The sequence below is a fragment of the Malania oleifera genome, chromosome 3, assembly GCF_029873635.1.
Source record: "Malania oleifera isolate guangnan ecotype guangnan chromosome 3, ASM2987363v1, whole genome shotgun sequence".
Lineage (NCBI taxonomy): Eukaryota > Viridiplantae > Streptophyta > Magnoliopsida > Santalales > Ximeniaceae > Malania > Malania oleifera.
Genome location: NC_080419.1, coordinates 108130007 through 108148217, shown reverse-complemented (window position 1 = coordinate 108148217; position 18211 = coordinate 108130007). Strand labels below are relative to the sequence as shown.

At 35.1% G+C, this 18211-nt stretch overlaps 1 protein-coding gene across 10 annotated transcripts in view; it reads left to right on the top strand.

Moving 5' to 3' along the window:
• LOC131152254 (fatty acid amide hydrolase-like) overlaps positions 1-18211 on the top strand; it is a 90754-nt gene that overhangs the window by 32742 nt on the left and 39801 nt on the right. For all 10 annotated transcript variants that reach the window (XR_009135901.1, XR_009135902.1, XR_009135903.1 and 7 more), the window contains 3 exons: positions 11306-11386; positions 11480-11563; positions 11709-11812. Coding sequence is in view for 7 of the 10 variants with exons in the window: in XM_058104016.1 (XP_057959999.1) it covers positions 11306-11386; positions 11480-11563; positions 11709-11812 (269 nt within the window). In the remaining 3 variants the exon portion in view is untranslated. The remainder of the gene's footprint in view (positions 1-11305; positions 11387-11479; positions 11564-11708; positions 11813-18211) is intronic.

Below are 18211 nucleotides of genomic sequence, written 5' to 3'. Positions count from 1 at the left end.
AATTTCGGCATGTTTACCTATACTGTTAAGTTGAAAATGGTTTCTGTTGTTTATATTTTTAAGCTCTGTAAGTTGATGTTTACAGATGTAAATATGAAAAGATTAACTTCTTCTATCCAAAAATTCATTAGGTTCCAATATTGAGGAATGATTAGAATGTTTCTCAAATGTATGGTTTTGACAGGCTTGTTAATTCTAACTAAATGCCCCTGTATTGTTACCTTGAGTGCCAATACCTCAAGTGTTAACTGATCTATGTTAATTGATTAAATGTTGTGAAGAAGGATCCAGAATTATAATCAGAAAAAAATCTTGAAGGCGATAAATGAAATAGAATTTCTAACAGCATCTTGAAATTTTACCTTTTCTATTTAAAAAGGTTACCATGCTTTAATTTCTCTTTAACTCTTGAAATATGGTTATTGACTTTTCACATCATCAAAGAATGGTACTTTTTTCTAATATTATTATAATTGCTGGTGAAATTTTCTTATGTTTCTTAGTTTTGCTTCATAAAATAATTCAACACAAAAATTGTAAGCAGGTTTCCGTTATTCCATATTTATACAATAGCTATTTCGTGTAAGGAATAGAAAATAAAATAAGCGGCTGTAATTTCATATATTTGACCAAGACACATTGGACACAGAAACTTTGAGATATGTCTGAATTTATTGTTATTTTTTTAAAGCTAATTAATGCATGTTTCATTTTCTGTAGTATCTGAAAATTTAAGCTTCTTGTCTTATTTTTTGAATCTCGATTGTAATGTATTTTTATTGTTCTAGGTGAATTAATCTGGAATTAATGTTTGCCTTATGTAATGCAATGTTTAACAAGATACATTCTATGCTCATGCCTAGCTTTTGAGGAAAGTATTGTATGCCAGTATCTTCGTGTTCGGTCTGATATCCTGTTTCTACATCTGTACTTCATAAGCTTCTACAAAGCTCAGGTTTTTGTTTTGTTTTTTTTTTATAGAAAGAGAAATTTGTTAGAAATAGAAAGAAGTGCAATTAGGAGAGAAGACATCTCCTTAACGAAATCTGGGAATGCCTAGAAAAAATTTTTAAAAATAAAAATAAAAGAAAACATGTAAAGTAAAGGACAGCAAATTAAAATCAGCACACCCTTAGAGGGACTGCCAATCACGCTGAACATTTGAAAAACACATCCCCTTGAAATTTCCGTTGCCCACACACCACAAAGAAGCCATAAATGTCTTGCCCCTGTTTTTTGGCATGTGAACGGCTGTGATTCCATCTAAAATCTTATGGAGTCAAGAATTTGTTTTATAAGTCCGTCATTTGAAAACAAGTTAAATACCAATTAAGACTGAATATTTGTTGAAAGCACAAGATACATACATATATATATATATATATATATATTTTAAAGCACCTAAAAACGTAGTGACGAGCTATTTACATCGGGCTGTACTTTACATACAACATTTTTCACACTTCCTAGTCTAAATACATAACTGCCAACTGAGTGCATGCTTAGTTCTATTGTCTTCTTGCCAACCTGTAATTCATGTGCAAATGGGAGCCTCTTTGAGAACCTAACAAGTGGAGCTCTCCTTCAGTTTGAACCTAAAATTATTAAGGAATAGGGTGAGCAACCACAAGTTTGGTAGAGATTCTTAATTTCCCTTTATTCAAATAAGGATTTCAATACTTTAATACATGATTTCTTACATGCATGCATAATCATAAGGTGCATGAAACACACTCTTTATTCAAAACAATATGCATGAACACACACTTTGTTCTCAGCAATTTGTTCATTTAAAGTTACCATTGCAAAACATCCAAATAGCATGCATTTACACATTTTTTTCAACATAGCAGTGCTGTCCCAACTAAGTGCACAGTTTATCTCAAACAAGGTCCAAATTCCAGCTTGGCCGACCACAACCGAGTGTAGAAATACCAACATGTGCCAAATTCCAGCTTGGCCAACCATTGTTTAATGCGGAAATACCCTCTAGAGGTTTAGGGCCTTTCACCGAAGGGAATCCCTACTTGCTCAAATCCCACAATATTACAGCCACAACAACACATGATGCCAGCTGTTTCACACAACAGCAGTTCAACATATGCATACACAAGCTTTTCCATAGCAAGTAAAACAATCATCCTCGCAAGATGAATATCTACCAAATGATAATTTCCAACTAAACAAGATATGCAGCTAGGGTGGCCAAAGAAAACATATATGCAGGCATATTAAGTAATTATCAATAACAAGCTTAAATCTCCCTTATTAGGATTCAACTCTATGCAAGTTTCTATCCTTATTTCCTTTGAATACCTAAAATCACTAGGTGAATAAATGAAAATTAAGAACACCTACCTTGATTTTCGGCTTCTTCAAAATTAGTTTAAGTTTCCCTCTGAAATTCCTGTATTTTATCTTGATTTTCTTTGAATTTCCTTGATTTTTTGCAGAGTTATCTCTCTCTCTCTCTAGTCTCTGCTAGGTTTTACAGCAAGACTTTGTGGTATTCTTTTTTGTGTTCAGGCTACTTGGCAATGCTGGAAGGGTTAAGACAGCAGCTAATTGTTATCAGCTGCTTGCCAAATGTCCCCTTCTAGGCTAGAAACATGGAAGGACTGCAGCAGCTGGTGGCCACAAGGTTCCTGTAGTGATGCTGTCTGTGTGCTAGTTTTTGGATGCTGGTTTTTAGAGCTGTCAGGTGGCTGCTGCTGGTTTGTAGTGCTGCCAGGTGTCACACCTAGTTTCAGCATGGTCCATCCTATTTATTTATTTATTTATTTTCTCTCTGCCCCAATTCCCTAACTCCTATGCTGTTTGTGTTTTAGCATATCCCTCATAATTTGCTTTCGTCTAAGCTCCTCCTACCACTAATAAATCAAATGGAGTTTCCAATATCAGTTAACACAACTCAATAAATGAATAACATAGCTAGTATGAACTTGTTTGATGCAAAACAAAGTAAGTCATGCTATTTTATAAAAGTAGTTCAAAGTTACCGTGGCCTAAAGGGTATGGTTATCACAACTCTCTCCCCTTCAAGAAATTTCATCCTTGAATTTTAACCAACCTTAGGCTGCAAACAAATGAGGGTATGGTTATCTTCGATGCCATGGTGTTGCCATAATTCCTTGACCAAAGGAATAACTTTTTTCATCAAGACCCTTTCCTTCTTTTCAAGAATCTGAATATGATTTCATAATTGACATCCTCCCTCGACAGAATATTGGACCATTCAAGAACATTACTCAGATCTGGTTCATACTTTCGAAGCTTTGAGACAAGGAAAATATCATAAATATGAGTTAATTCAGACAACAACATCAATTTATATGCTACTTTTGTAACTTGTTTGACAAAGTCAAACGACCCAATATAACGAGGTGGTAATTTACCTTTTTTCCCGAATCAAAAATCCCTTTTCAAGGTAGGGATACAAAATCTCCAACTTCAAATTCTAGTGGCCTTCTTTGTTTATTAGCATAACTCTTTTGGTGGCTTTGGGCTACGAAGAGTTGATTTCATGCTTGCTTAATCTTAGTAGTTTCTTGAAATAAATCTGCACCAAGCATTTGGTTTTCTCCTATCTCTGCCCAACACACCGGTGATCTATGAGGTCGCACGTACAGAGCTTCATAAGGTGCCATATTTATACTTGATTGGAAACCGTTGGTAGATGCTCACTCCAACTTCCTTTGAAGTCTAGAATGCAAGCCTTGAACATATCCTCTAAGATTTGAATTACCCTTTCGCATTGGCCATTGGTTTTAGGATGATAGGAAGTGCTGAATTTTAATTGTGTGCCCATAGCCTTTTGGAAACTTTGCCAAATTCGAATGGTATATCTTGGATCTCTATTTAAGATGATAGATAACGTAATCCCATGTAGCGGTACAATTTCTTTTATGTACAAATGACTTAGCCTTCCAAGTGAATCTGAAATCTTGATGGGTAAAAAGTGAGCTGATTTTGTCAATTTATCCCCAATAACCCACATAGTATCATGACCAAGTGTAGTCCTTGGCAACCCTGAAACAAAATCCTTTTTTACCTCATCCCATTTCCATTGTGTTACTGGTAGTGGCTGTAATAAACCAGGAGGCTTTTGATGTCCAGCTTTCACTTGTTGACAAGTTAGACATTTCGTCACAAATACTGTCACGTCCTTCTTCATACCTGTCCACCAAAGCTGGCTTTTCAGATCTCTATATGTCTTATTGCTGCTGGGATGGATAATGTGTTTAAAACAATGCGCTTCCTGCAAAACTTCCTTTTTCAAATCATGCGGAACACAAAGCCTACGCAAATAATGAAGTCCTCCATTAGAAGATTTTGTCCATCCTTCAGAGTGTGTACCCTCTTTTATATGTCCCAATATTTTCTGAAATGGAGAGTCCTGCTCTTATCCTTTGATAATTTGTTCCAATAATGTTGGTTGGGCCCCCAAATTTACATATACAAACCTTATCTCCTTGAAGGGTCGTTTGCGAGTTAAAAGAATCTATTATCTCCAACATTTTCCACCTTCAAATTTTCAAGTTTGCCAATGTATGTTGAGACTTCCTGCTTAGTGCATTTGTGATGATATTTTCCTTACCTAGATTATAATGGAGTTCTAAGTCATAATCTTCCAAATGCTCCACCCATCACCTTTGCCTTAAGTTCAATTCCCTCTAAGTAAAGAGGTATTTAGGGCTTTTATGGTTTGAATGCACTTCAAATTTGTTTCCATGCAAGTATGAACGCCATAATTTTAACGTAAACAAAACAGCTTATTCCTAGTCATGCGTTGGATAATTTTGCACTCATGTTGCTTTAATTGTTGTGATCCATACACAACCACCTTTTCCTTTTGCATCAAGACATTCCACTCCATTCAAGGAAAAATCTGTATATACTACATAGCAATCCTCATTATTTGAAAGAGTTAGTATTGGTGTTGTTGCCAATCGATCTTTTAATTCTTGATATGATCCTTTACATTCTTCATTCTACACAAATTTCCTTTTCCTTTCCTTGTCAACTCAGTTAATGGCGTAGCTATTCTAGAAAAATTCTGCACAAACCTATGATAATAACCTTCCAAACCTAGGAAAGTACAAATTTTGGCCACATTTCTAGGGGTTTGCCATCTCAATACAGCCTCAACTTAGAGGGATAAACAGATAACCCATCTTTGGTTATGACATGGCCCAAAAATTTCACACTAGTTGTATAGAATTCACACTTCTCCCGTTTAGCGTATAACTGATGCTCTTGTAATGTTGCAAATCCAATTGCAAGTGCTATTCATGTTCTCCTTGAGTCTTCGAACATATCAAATATCATTGATAAAAACTATAATAAATTGATCTAGGTATGATTGAAAAACTCGATTCATCATATCCATGAAGATGGTAGGTGCATTGGTAACCCTAAATGGTAACACAAGAAACTCATTTATGACCACATTGTGTACGGAATGCCATTTTTGGGATGTCTGATTTCTGAATTCCTAGTTAATGAAAACGTAATCTCAAGTCAATCTTGGAAAAATATTAGGATCCTACCAATTGATCAAATAGTTCATCAATTCTTGGAAGTGGATACCAATTCTTGATAGTAACTTGATTCAACTTCCTATAATCAATGCACAATCTCAAGGACCTATCATCTTTCTTGGCAAATAATACAAGGGCAGCCCATGGTGATACACTAGGTTGAATAAATCCCTTGTTGAGGAGATCTTGTAGTTGCACCTTAAGTTTCCTTAGTCAAAGCCATTCTATATAGGGTAGTCAATATAGGTTCCATCTCCAACACCAAATCAGTGGTAAAATCAATCTCTCATTTTTGAGGTAGTCCTGGAAAATCATCCGGAAAAATATCTTGAAATTCAACTATGGCTAAAGAAGTTTGGGTTTCATTAACTTGTGTACTTTCTTTCATTGTTGCCCCAAACTCCAAACATTTGCCAAAATTTCATCCTTTCACAAGCAACCTAGATATCAAACATAAGAGCTTCTTTGTTTGGTCTTCATGGAAGCAAACTATAACTCCATTTGGATCTCTGAATACTATTTTTTTTTGGAAATAATCTATATATGTATTAAAAAAAGAAGAGAAAAGGCAACACAAATCAATGCATGAGAACTAGGTGGTGGAGCATAAAGAGAGAAAATATAATAAAATTTAAAGATAAAATAATCAAAGATGGTGATTGGATAGTAGGGGATAGGGTATATGCAAACAATTTTGAAGTAGGATAGCTAGCCCTACTAAAAAATAGCAAAATATATTTTAGGTGGATCTTTAGTATAGAGTTGGTGATGGGATTAAGATGATCAAAAAGCCATGAAGGCAAAAGAATTTAGTATGAAACATGGAATATGGAAACATAGAAAATGTTGAAAAGCATAAATAGGCAAGAGAAGATGCAAAAAAGGTTGTTTAGTGTAGCTACGCATAGATCATTTAATAATTTATATACTAGACTAGATAGAAAAGAAGGGGAAAGAGACATATTTAAACTTAAGGAAAAGTTGTTTAGAAAATATTAATATGCCTCTTGAGTGAGTTTGGGAGCGGTCTTTTAATGTGGGCTGTGGCTTGTTAGATTGGCCTTTGACTTATTTAGGGGTCCCTTTGGGGGGCAATACTAGATTCACTGAGTTTTGGAAGCTGGTAGTGGAAAGAGTGGCCAACATCTGGATGGTTGGAAGGAGGTACTCTTTTCCCTTTGGCGTATAGTCACACTTATTTTGGCCTGTTTATCTAGTATCCGTTTTATTACTTGTCTATCTTTATAATTCCAATGTTGGATTGCAAATAATATTGACAAAAAATAATGAGAGATTTCTTATGGTTTAGAGTTGGGGGTTTCCGGGATCATTTACTAAGGTGGGAAGAGGTTTAGAGGTCTAAATTGGAGGGATGGTTGGGTCTCAGAAATTTGGTGTCTAAAAACATTTTTCTCTTAGCTAAATTTTTATGGTGTTTTCCCATTAGAAGATCATTCCCTTTGATATAGAGGGATTAGAAGTAAGCATGGATTGGACACTTGGATGTGGATGGGTGGATACCAATACTAGTTTGTGTTGTTCATGTAAGAGTCCATGGAGATCTATTTCTCAGATTTATCCCTTATTTACTCACATTAATTTTGTGGTGGGGAGGGGTTTGGATTCATTACTCGTGGTTGGGGATTGATGTTCTATCCACATTTTTCCTGTCTCTTTTGATTGAGCTCAGGGTGGTATTGTATGACTCCTTTCTTTGTGGTTGATTCGGTTAGCCCTATGGTTTCTTGGAACTCTCATTTCAAAAGATCTCTAAATGATAGAGAGTTGATCGGACTTTCCTCCTTCTTGTTGTTTTTGAACAATTGTCATCTTTCTTGAGCTTGGGATACTCGGTCTTGGGGTTTGGATCATTTGGGATTGTATTCTTGTAAATCCTTTTTTTTAAAAAAAGTTTTTGACCATTCCAACTGTTGTTTTCCTCTATATTCATCAATATGGAAGGACAAAGATCCCCCAACGATTAAGGCTTTCATTTGGTTGCCTGCTTAAGAGAATCTATACTAATAATCTGTTGCAAATCAGGAGACCTTTGAAGGCCTTATCTCAAGATATTTTTTGTGCTTTGTTATTTGAATTCTTAAACAGCATCTCATTTGTTCTTACACTGCGATTTTGCTTGAAGCATCTAGAATAAATTATTTGACGTGTTGGGAGAAACTTGGGTTTGTCTAGCGTCGGTGGAAGGAATGTTGTCTATTTCTTGAGGGTTTTGGAAGAAGGAAGGATAGGGCTGCTATTTGGTAATGTGGTGTATTTGCAGTGCTGTGGGGATTATGTTTGGAGCATAGTGCATGGATTTTTCAGGGAAAAAGTTGAATTGGCAACTGGTTTGGGAGAAGATTCAATACTTGGCGTCGTTATGGTGAATTGGCTTTAGATTCTTTAAGGGAGTTAGATTTTTGGAAGTTCACGAGGATGGAGGGATCTTTTGCTTTGATATTTCATATTATTTATTTATTTTTTTAGTTTCTTTTTTCTGGTTTTTCCTAGAATTTTTATGGGAGATGTCTTATTCTCCATTTTTTTTTTTCAATTCTTCCCTTATTAATGAAATCTCTTCTTTTGCTATAAAAAAATATTGATAGTCTTGATTTATGAAACTAGGGGTGGAGCAGAATCTCAGTTAGAATTATGGGGAGAAGCTTTAGAATCTAGAGGTTTTAGGATAAGTAGAAATAAGATAAAATATATGAAATGTAATTCAATCGTGGTAGGAGAACTATTGTAGAAGAAAATATGTATTGTAATAACCATACCCTTTAGACCATGGTAAATTTAAACTACTTCGATAAATTAGCATAACTTGCTTTGTTTTGCATTAAACAAGTTCATACTAGCCATGTTATTCATTAATTGAGTTGTGTTAACTGATATTTGAAAATTCATTTGACTTATTGATAGTAGGAGGGGCTTAGATGAAAGCAAATTATGAGGGTTATGCTAAAACATAAATAGCATAGGAGTTGGGGCAAAGAGAGAAAAAAAAAAACAGGATGGGGTATGATGAAACCAAGTGTGACACCTGGCAACACTATAAAGTAGCAGCAGCCACCTGGAAGCTCTGAAAACCAGTAGCCGACACCTAGCGCACAGATGGGAGCGTTGCAAGACCCTTGTTGCCACTGGATGCTGCAGCTCTGTCATGCTGCCAGCCCAGAAGGAGACATTTGGCAGGCAGCTGCCAGCAAGTAGTTGTTGTCTTGACCTTTCCAGCCCTGCAGAGCACCCTCAGCACCTAAAATAATACCACAAACTCTTGCTGTAAACCCTAGCTCTAGAGGGAGAGAGATATATAACTTTGCAGAAAATCAAGGAAATTCAAAGAAAATCAAGAGAAAATACAGGAAATTCAGAGGGAAACTTGAACCAAGTTTGAAGAAGCTGAAAATCAAGGTAGGTGTTCTTAATTTTCATTTATTCACCTAGGTATTTTGGGTATTCAAAGGAAATAAGAACGTGCATAGAGTTGAATCCTAATAAGGGAGATTTAAGCTTGTTTTTTCTAATTACTTAATATAGATTCGTATATGTTTTATTTGGCTATCCTAGTCGCATACCTTGTTTAGTTGGAAATTTTCATGTGGTAGATATTCATTTTGTGAGGATGATTGTTTTACTTGCTATGGAAAAGCATGTGTACACGTATGTTGAATTTCTGTTGTGTGAAATAATTGGCACCATGTGTTGCTGCTGTGATGTTGTGGAATTTGAGCAAGTAGGGATCGTATGTCCCTTGGGTGAAAGGCCCTAAACCTCCGGAGGGTATTTTCGCGTTAAGCAGTGGTTGGCCAAGCTGGAATTTGGCACTTGTTTGATATAAATGTGCACTTAGTTGGGACAGTGCTGCTATGTTGGGAAAAGTGTGTAAATGCATGCCATTTGGATGTTTTGCGATGGTAACTTTAGATGAACAGATTGCTTAGAATAAAGAGTGCGCTCATGCATTCGAAGCAGCGTTCATGCACCTTATGATTATGCATGCATGTAAGAAATCATATGTTAAAGTATTGAAATTGTTATTAGAATAAGGGGGAGTTAAGAATTTCTATTGAGCTTGTGGTTGCTCACCTATTCCTTAATAATTTCAAGTTCAAAATGAAGGAGAGCTCCACTTGTTAAGTTCTCCAAGAGACTACCGTTTTGACATGTATTACAGGTTGGTGGGAAGGCAATAGGGATGCTAAGCATGTGTCGGTTGGCGGTTATGTTTGTAGGCTAGGAAATGTGAGACATGTTTTTTGCGAAGTAAAACCAATGTAAAGATCTTGTCACTGAATGTAAGAAGTTTTAGTTGCTTTATGACATATATATGTAAATGAATGTATCTTGTGTTTTCAACAATTATTCACTCTTAATTGGCTTCTAACTTGTTTTCAAATGAGGGTTTAGCAAAATAAATTCTTGCCTATACCTAGTGTTTCCATTGAATTTTTTGATGGAGTCACGGCTGGTCATGTGCCAAAAACAGAGACGTGACAGATATTGTCTTGATTGATGAAAGCAGGACTGGAGTAGAACCTAAGTTAGAATTATGAAGAGAAGCTTTAGAGTCTTGAGTTTTAGAATATGTAGAAATAAGACAAATATATATGAATGTAATTGAATTGTGATAGGCAGAATACTCTAGTAAAGTTTAAATTTGATGTCAATAAATTAATAGCACTAATAGATTTCGATATCTTGGATCTATCATGCAAGTAGAAGAAGAAATCGAAGAAGATGTGATATATAGAGTTAAAGAAAGTTGGGTAAAATGGATTAGTGTTTTGTAATACATAGAGTTAAAACATGTTGAGTAAAATAGAGAAGTGCTTCAGGCATGTTATGTGATTGTTAAATACACTTAGAATTAAAACAAAAAGTTTTATAGGATGGCTGTAAGATCAACTATACATGGATGTTAAAGTAGCAATTGTCAAAATGAGAATGCTAAAGTGAATGAGTGACATGACTTTAAAAGATAAATTAAGGAATGAACATATTCATGGTAAGTTATGCATAGCACTTGTAGAAGATAAGATAAAGCAGGGGCGACTGAGATGGTTTGGGCTATTGCAACATAGGCCAAATAGTGCACTAGTGAGGAGTAAGCTAATTATTGTTAGTGGTAGTAGAAGGGGTAGGGATAGACCTACACTTGGAATAAGATAGTAAGGATTTAACAGTCCTTAAATTTTGATTAGGGTTTTGGACTTTCTGTATACTAATCTATGTTGGTGCATTCTGAGAAATAGGTTTATAATTGATGTCCATTCTGAGAAATAGGTTGGACTTCATGTCCATCCATGTCATATCAAGCATAAGCATGAATAAACCATCCTAATGATATGTACACCATTTATAAATGAAACATTCTTTTTTTCCCCTTGTTTTCATTTCCAACAGAGCTACCTATACCGTGGATTTTATCAACTTTTTTATAATCATTTACTTTGAATCTGGTCATGCATGGCTACTGTTTATTAATGTTCTTCTAGAAGTATTACTATCATTTCTATGAGGGAGACTGGTTCTGAATCCTTTTAACCCTCTTGATAGGCCTTGTAAAATTTTGATAATGTTGTCAAGCATGCTTAAATTCCTTCTTTTAAGCATCTACAGAGAAAGGTATGCAGTGTATGTTTGTGCCTTAAGGCAATATTTGGTAGCTGCATTCCAACTTTTTCCTGGTTATTTAAATTCTAACAATGTAGCCTTCTTGCCACACATTGAACTATTAGTCATCATCTTCCATCTTATTGTAGTCCCCACCTGCTCTGCCAAATTTATCATCAAATGACAGCTTGAATACTCTGGGCTCAGTGCGACTCGGAAAGTACACACAGGTGATTTTCCTGTTCTTTGACTAAGCTTCACTCAATGTTTTTACTACCCTGCATAAGAGATTATCTACCGGATATATGGTTTTTCTCCTGCAGTGGTTTAATGATGTATATTCAACTGATATCTCTAATAAGTGCGATGATGTCCTTAATCTTCTATCAAATACTCATGGATGTGAAGTAAGTCTGCTTTTGTTTTATGTATTTATATGAATTATGGTGATTCTCTTTTTCATGTTATTTAAGGAAGATGTTTGCACTGATTCCATGATTAATATTCATTTTACATTCTGAACTTAAGTCTTCTTCTTTGTTATGATTAAAGGTGATAGAGATTGTTATACCAGAGCTGCATGAGATGCTCACTGCTCTTCTTGTTTTAATTGGATCTGAAGCACTGCATGTATTAAATCCTGATTGTCAAGACAGGTATGCTTTTCAGAGGGTGCATTAGCAAATATATTTTACAGTTGCAAAGTTTAAACATTGTCTTTGTTACTAGCAAGGTCTTAAATTTTGATTTCAACTAAAATTTTGAGCAGATGAAAGTTTGGAAATTTTGATTTCGATGGCAACTTCAATTTTGAGAAGTGATGGAAATTAGTAGTAAAGCATGGGATTCCTTTTGCAACTTTAGAACTTGTTAAAAAACTTAATAATGTAAGATTTAGAACTAAAATATTATAACAGTGATATGTGTGTGGTATATAATGTGCAATAATTGCAAAAAGTAGTCATATTAAACATAGTCAACTAATATAAATGAAATGCATAAATTAATTGGATATTATTTATCTTACAAACACATATAACTTAGACATAGATGGTCAAATAAAATACTACTGCTAATATCTAAGTTTAATTTTTTATGAAATTTCAAACGTATGAAGGTTGTTACTTGTATTCTTGTAATAATCTTTAGTTTTTTTTTTTAAATAAAAACACTAATTAAGAGCAAGCTTTGAATTTGCGTATTGAATCCCAAGAAAAACTTATTTTATAATTAAAATTTTGACAATTTTAACTAAAATTTCGAGATTTTGATAAATTTTTTGTGTGATTCGTTGAAATTCATAAGACAAAAATTGACCGACATTTTGATTTGAGGATGGCGGTGAGCAAAAATTTGCATGGAAATTTGTCAATTTTATGGAAATTTAAGACCATAATTTAGAGGTAGTGTTAAAGTATTGGCCTGAAACACCATAAGCAAGGTTGAGGAATGTTTGCCAAAGGATGGAACTTTGCACTTCCAAGGATCTAGGATAGAATTGTTGTGTGCTCCTTCTGCTTTTGCATCTTGCGAACATTTGCGGACATGGGTTGCATGATGTTTAATTCGTTATGGATGTGCAAAATATTTTGTGGCACTTGTTTCCTTGTAAAACACAATGCAAAGTACACCAGGATTGATCATACATGTGTAATGTTACTAGAATATAGGAACTAAACACTCCGTGAACGATTGAAAAGGTTGGGTCTTTGAAACTTGATATTATGGTGAGACCTTGAACAAGCTCTCACTTGCCGGAGTTTGGGGTTGGAGTTGCTGGTTGTCCACTGGCACGTGGGGCTTCTTATGGGGATGAAAAATTTCACAGCTTTATAGATCAGAAGGTTTTGCTGCCACGTATAGGGTTGGTTTTGCAAAATTTTAAGGGGTTTTACGATTTTGAACAGGCAATCAGGTCCATGAATTTTTTTAGCAACTGTTGTGTTTTTAGTGACTCATGGACTTGTTTATGATCTCTAATGGTGTGGATGATCCTCTTATAGTAGCAGTTTTGCATAGGACTATTAGGTTTAGGGTTCGGTTTGTTGGTGGCTATGCACTTGAGGTTTAGGTTGGATTTTGCTCTGATACCATGTTGAAGTATTGGGTTAATGGGAAGACCTAATCACAATGGGTCTCTGCCTATATTTATAATATATATCAAGTATATAATGGTGACCATAATACTTGTTGAATAATTGGGCAATATGGAAGGCCTAATCACAAGGATAGGTCTCTACCTCTCTTTATAATATATATGTCGAGAACATGCTGATGACCACAATACCCTTACTAACTCTGACTTATTTACATTACACTAACACAATAATTATGCTAAATGACTAAAATAACCATTAACCCTCCCTCCCAAGTTGGAGCATATATATCATGTGCTCTTAGCTTGTTACTAATGAACTTAACATGAGCACCACCCGTAAGGCTTTAGTAAATAAATCAGGAAGCTGCGAATCTCACTTCACATGAGTGATGGTAATAAGCTTGCACAATTTTTTCTCAAACAATGTGGCAATCAACTTCAATGTGTTTTTTCCGCTCAAGGAAGGAAAGATCAATTTGGGAAGGGGGGAAGGAATGGGACAGTGAAAGGGGGTAAGTGTGCTAGATTATTAAGAATATTAGTTGGAAAGTTAAGGGTTTAGGGGATGCTAGGAAAAGGTGTTTGATTAGGGAGGTTTTACTTAGGAACTCTTTTGATTTTTCTTTTTTGATTTAGGAGACTGAGCTTGAGTTAGTAGATGGGGAGGTTGTTAGAGGGATTTGGGAAGGATGGTATTAGGATTGATTTTTTGTACTCTCTCAAGGTGTGGCGGGCAACATTCTAGTGTTATAGTACACTCGGTCTATCACTAAAGTGGATAGTTTAGTGGTTTTTTTCTCCCTTTCGATCCTTTGAAAAATTAGAGATAGAGATTAGTGGTGGATTTCCTTTGTATACAGTCCTTCTAGGCCTGCTCTTAGGGATTCTTTTTGGGATGAGCATGATTTTGTTTCTAGTTTTTGCCCGCCAAGGTGGATTGTGGGTGGGGATTTTAATGCTGTAAGGTTCCCTTTAGAAAAGAAGGGGGAAGGTAGGGTTAATCATGGTCTTAAATTTCCACGAAATTGTCAAAATTTCCGTTGAAATTTTCGATTTCCGTCACCCTCGAAATTGAAATGGCAGTTGATTTCCGTCTTGCATAATTTCCGTCAAAATCTCAACGAATCATCCGAAATTTATCAAAACCTCGAAATATTGGCGAAATTTGTTGAAATTTTAACTACACAATGAAATTTTGTCGAAATTCAAACGAGAGATTCAAGAGTGAAATGAAATTTCACTTTTAATTTATTTTATTGAAACTAAAGGTTACCACAAGTGCTTTTGAAATAATATGAAAAAATAAACTTATAGTAATATTTTATTTAACCATTCATGTCTAAATTATCAATATTTGTATAATAAATAATATTTAAATGAATTATGAATTTCATTTGCATTAACTGAATCTGTTTAATGTACTTTAACTTACAAACATGTTTGATACACATACTATTTTACAACTTTTCCACCCTATACAAAACATAGATGTATTTAATTTGTAATATATTAGCCTTAAAACTTAAATTATTATATTTGTTAACCATTCCTAAAGTTTCACAAAGAATTCCATGCTTTACTACTAGTTTCCGTTATTTTTTCAAATTGAAATTGAAATTGACATCGAAATCAAAATTTCTGTTCTTTTGGAGCTTTGAAATTTGAGTCAAAATCGAAATTTAAGACCTTGGGGTTAATGCATCTATGCAAAAGTTTGATTTGGTTATTAGGGAGTGCGGGTTGAGGGATCTTCCTTCGGGTAACGCCAAATTTATGTGGTTAGTGGGTGGGGCTTGGGAGATGGCTAGTAGAATTGATAGGTTCTTGTTTTTTAATGACTAGAAGAAGGCTTAAGTAGTATTAGTTAGACCCACGTCTGATCATTTTCCTATACTATTGGAATCTAGGAAAGTTCCTTAGGGCCCCACCCTATTTAGGTTCAAGAATATGTGGTTAGATCATGGCTCTTTTCAATCCTTGGTAAGGGATTCATGGAGTGAGGATGTGGAAAGGGGTTGGGAGGGGTTTAGATTTTTGAAGAAGTTATAGAGGTTGAAAGATAAACTGAAATTATGGAATAGAGAGGTGTTTGGGGATATTGGGGTTAAAAAGTCTACTATTTTAGGAAATTTGGAAGAGTTAGACAGAAAGGAAGGAGTGACCCTTTCGAGGGAAGAAAAGGCTAAAAGGATATCTCTAAAAAATGAATTGGAAGAGCTGATCTTTAAGGAAATGAGAATTCGGAGGCAAAATACGAAGTTTAAGTGGATTAGAGATAGAGATTGTAATTCTAAATATTTTCATAGGACGGCTAATGAAAAAATGAGAGAATTTAATTAAGGAGGTGGAGGTGGAGGTGGAAAGGAGGGTTATAATCATGGACTCTAACAAAATTGCTTTAGAGATCACAATTTTTTATGTAATCTATATTTTGAGGAGGGTGAGAGTAGACCGATGGTGGAAGTATTGGAGTGGGATCCTTTGTCTGATGATTAGATAGCCTGGTTAGAGAGACCTTTTGAGTAAGAGGAAGTTAGGGCCACAATTTTTGGGATCGAAATTTGAAAGAGATAAAGCTCTTGGGTTGGATGGTTTTAATTTATCTTTTTATCAAGATTGTTGGATGGTGGTGAAGAATGATCTTAGGAAGATTTTTAATGAATTTTATTGAAATGGGGTTCTTAACAAGAGTTTTAATTCTATTTTTATCACTTTGGTGCCTAAGAAAAATAGGTCCATCAAGATTTTTGATTATAAATAGATTAGCTTAGTTTCTAGTCTTCATAATAGGTTATGTGTGGTGCTTGATAGGACTATTTCTAAGGCCTAGAGTGCATTTATGGGGGAAGACAAATTGTGGATGCAATTTTGATTGCGAATGAAACCGTTGAGGATATTAGGAGAAGGAAGTAGGAGGGACTTGATTTTAAGTTGAATTTTGAAAAATTTTATGATAAAGTGAGTTGGAATTTTTTGGATGAGATTTTAATAAGAGATTTGGAGAAAGATGGTGTAAATGGATGAACGGGTGTATGTCTAATGTGAATTTTGTGGTGATAGTCCTAAATCTTGGTTTAAGGTCACAAGGGGAATTAGACAAGGGGATCCTCTTTCTCTGTTTTTGTGTGTGTTAGTTGCTAATGTTTTGAGTAGGTTGGTTGATAGGGCGGTGGATAGAGGTTTAGTGAATGGTCTTAAAGTGAGCAGAAAGGAGATTATGGTTTCTCATCTTCAGTTTGCGGATGAGGACCATAAGTCTTTTGTTCTAAATATAATGGGGCTTCTTTGAATTTTTGAAAGGGTGTTGGAGTTGAAGATTAATACAGCAAAGGGTGGAATTGCGGCTATTAGCGTGCTTATAGAGAGTGTTAGGGAATTAGTCTTGGAAATTGGGTGTGCAAAGTTAGGTGGTTGATGTCCTATTTAGATGTTCCTTTGTGGGGCAATCCTAGAGTAGCTAGTTTTTGGGATCTGGTGGTGGAGAGAGTGTCAAAGTGGTTAGATGGGTGGAATGGAGCCCTTTTTTCTCTAGGAGGGAGGGTTACTCTAGTTCGGACTTGTCTTTCTAGTATTCTATTGTATTTTCTGTCTATTTTTTAAATCCCAATTGGATTCGCTGGTAAAATTGAGAGAATTATGAGAAAGTTTTTGTGGTCAGGGGTTTTAAGGATCACTTAGTGAATTGGGATGTGATGTGTAGGACTAAAAGAGCAGGTGGTTTGGGTCTTGGAAATTTGGAAGAACACGACTCTTTTAGCTAAATGGTTGCGGCGGTTCCTATTAGAGATTTCCTCCTTGTGGCATAAAGTTATCAAAAGTAAATTTGGACTTGATGGGAATGGGTGGGATACTAATTTAGGCTCTATATGTTCTTCAAAAAGCCTGTGGAAAGCTATTTCCTAGATTTATCCTCTCTTTATTCTCCATACTAAATTTGTGATGGTTAAGGGTTGCAACATTTGTTTTTGGAAAGATACATGGTTGGGGAATGTTGTTTTGACCACCTCTATTCCTCACTTATTTTGCCCGAGTTTAGAGAAAAATGATCTTGTTTCTTCTTTTATTGTAGATTTGAGTGGACCTCTACCTTCTTGGTATTTTTGTTTTACGAGAGCCTTGAATGATAGGGAAACTATTGAATTATCTTCTTTGTTGGGAATGTTGAACAATTGTAGGATGTCTTCTAAGGATGATAGGATGATAGTCGATCCTAGTTGTTGGATTCCTTGGGTGTCTTCCGTGTAAATATTTCTTTAATTTCTTGGTTGGTACCAATCATTCCTTTCCACTCTACAAAGTAATTGCGAAAGTCAAAATCCCCCATAAAATCAAAGCATTTCTTTGGTTGGTTGTGCTTAATAGAATGAATGCTAATGACTTGCTGTAGATTAGGAGACCTTTAAAGTAAAGATCTATCCCTTGATATATGTATGCTTTGTTTTGATTGTTCATTATCTGTTTCTCATCTTTTCTTGCATTGCAATTTTGCATGGAAGGTTTGGAATAAGTTATTTAATTATTTTGGAGAAAGTTGGGTTTGTTCGAGAATAGTGGAGGAGTTTTTGGAAATATCTTTTGTGGCGTTTGGAAGGAGGAAGGAAGGTATTGCTTTGTGGAATTGTGCTTTATTTTGTAATTTCTATGGTGCTTGTGGAATGAATGTAATCTACGTATTTTTTTTAGGGAAGAAGATTCCATATTGGAGAAAGTGCTTTTTATGGCTTCTTTGTGGTGTGTGGGTAATGGAAATTTTAAGGGCATGTGTTTGATAGATGTTTAGTGGGATTGGAAATCTCTTCTAAGGGCGTGCTGATTTGAGTTTGCTGTATTTTCTGTGTTTTCCGTTTTTGTTTTTTGTTCTTGGGGGATTCTCAATTTCATTAAGGAGATGTCTTCTGTCTTGATTGTACATTTTTTCTTTATTTAATGAATTCTTTTTCTATATAAAAGTATCACA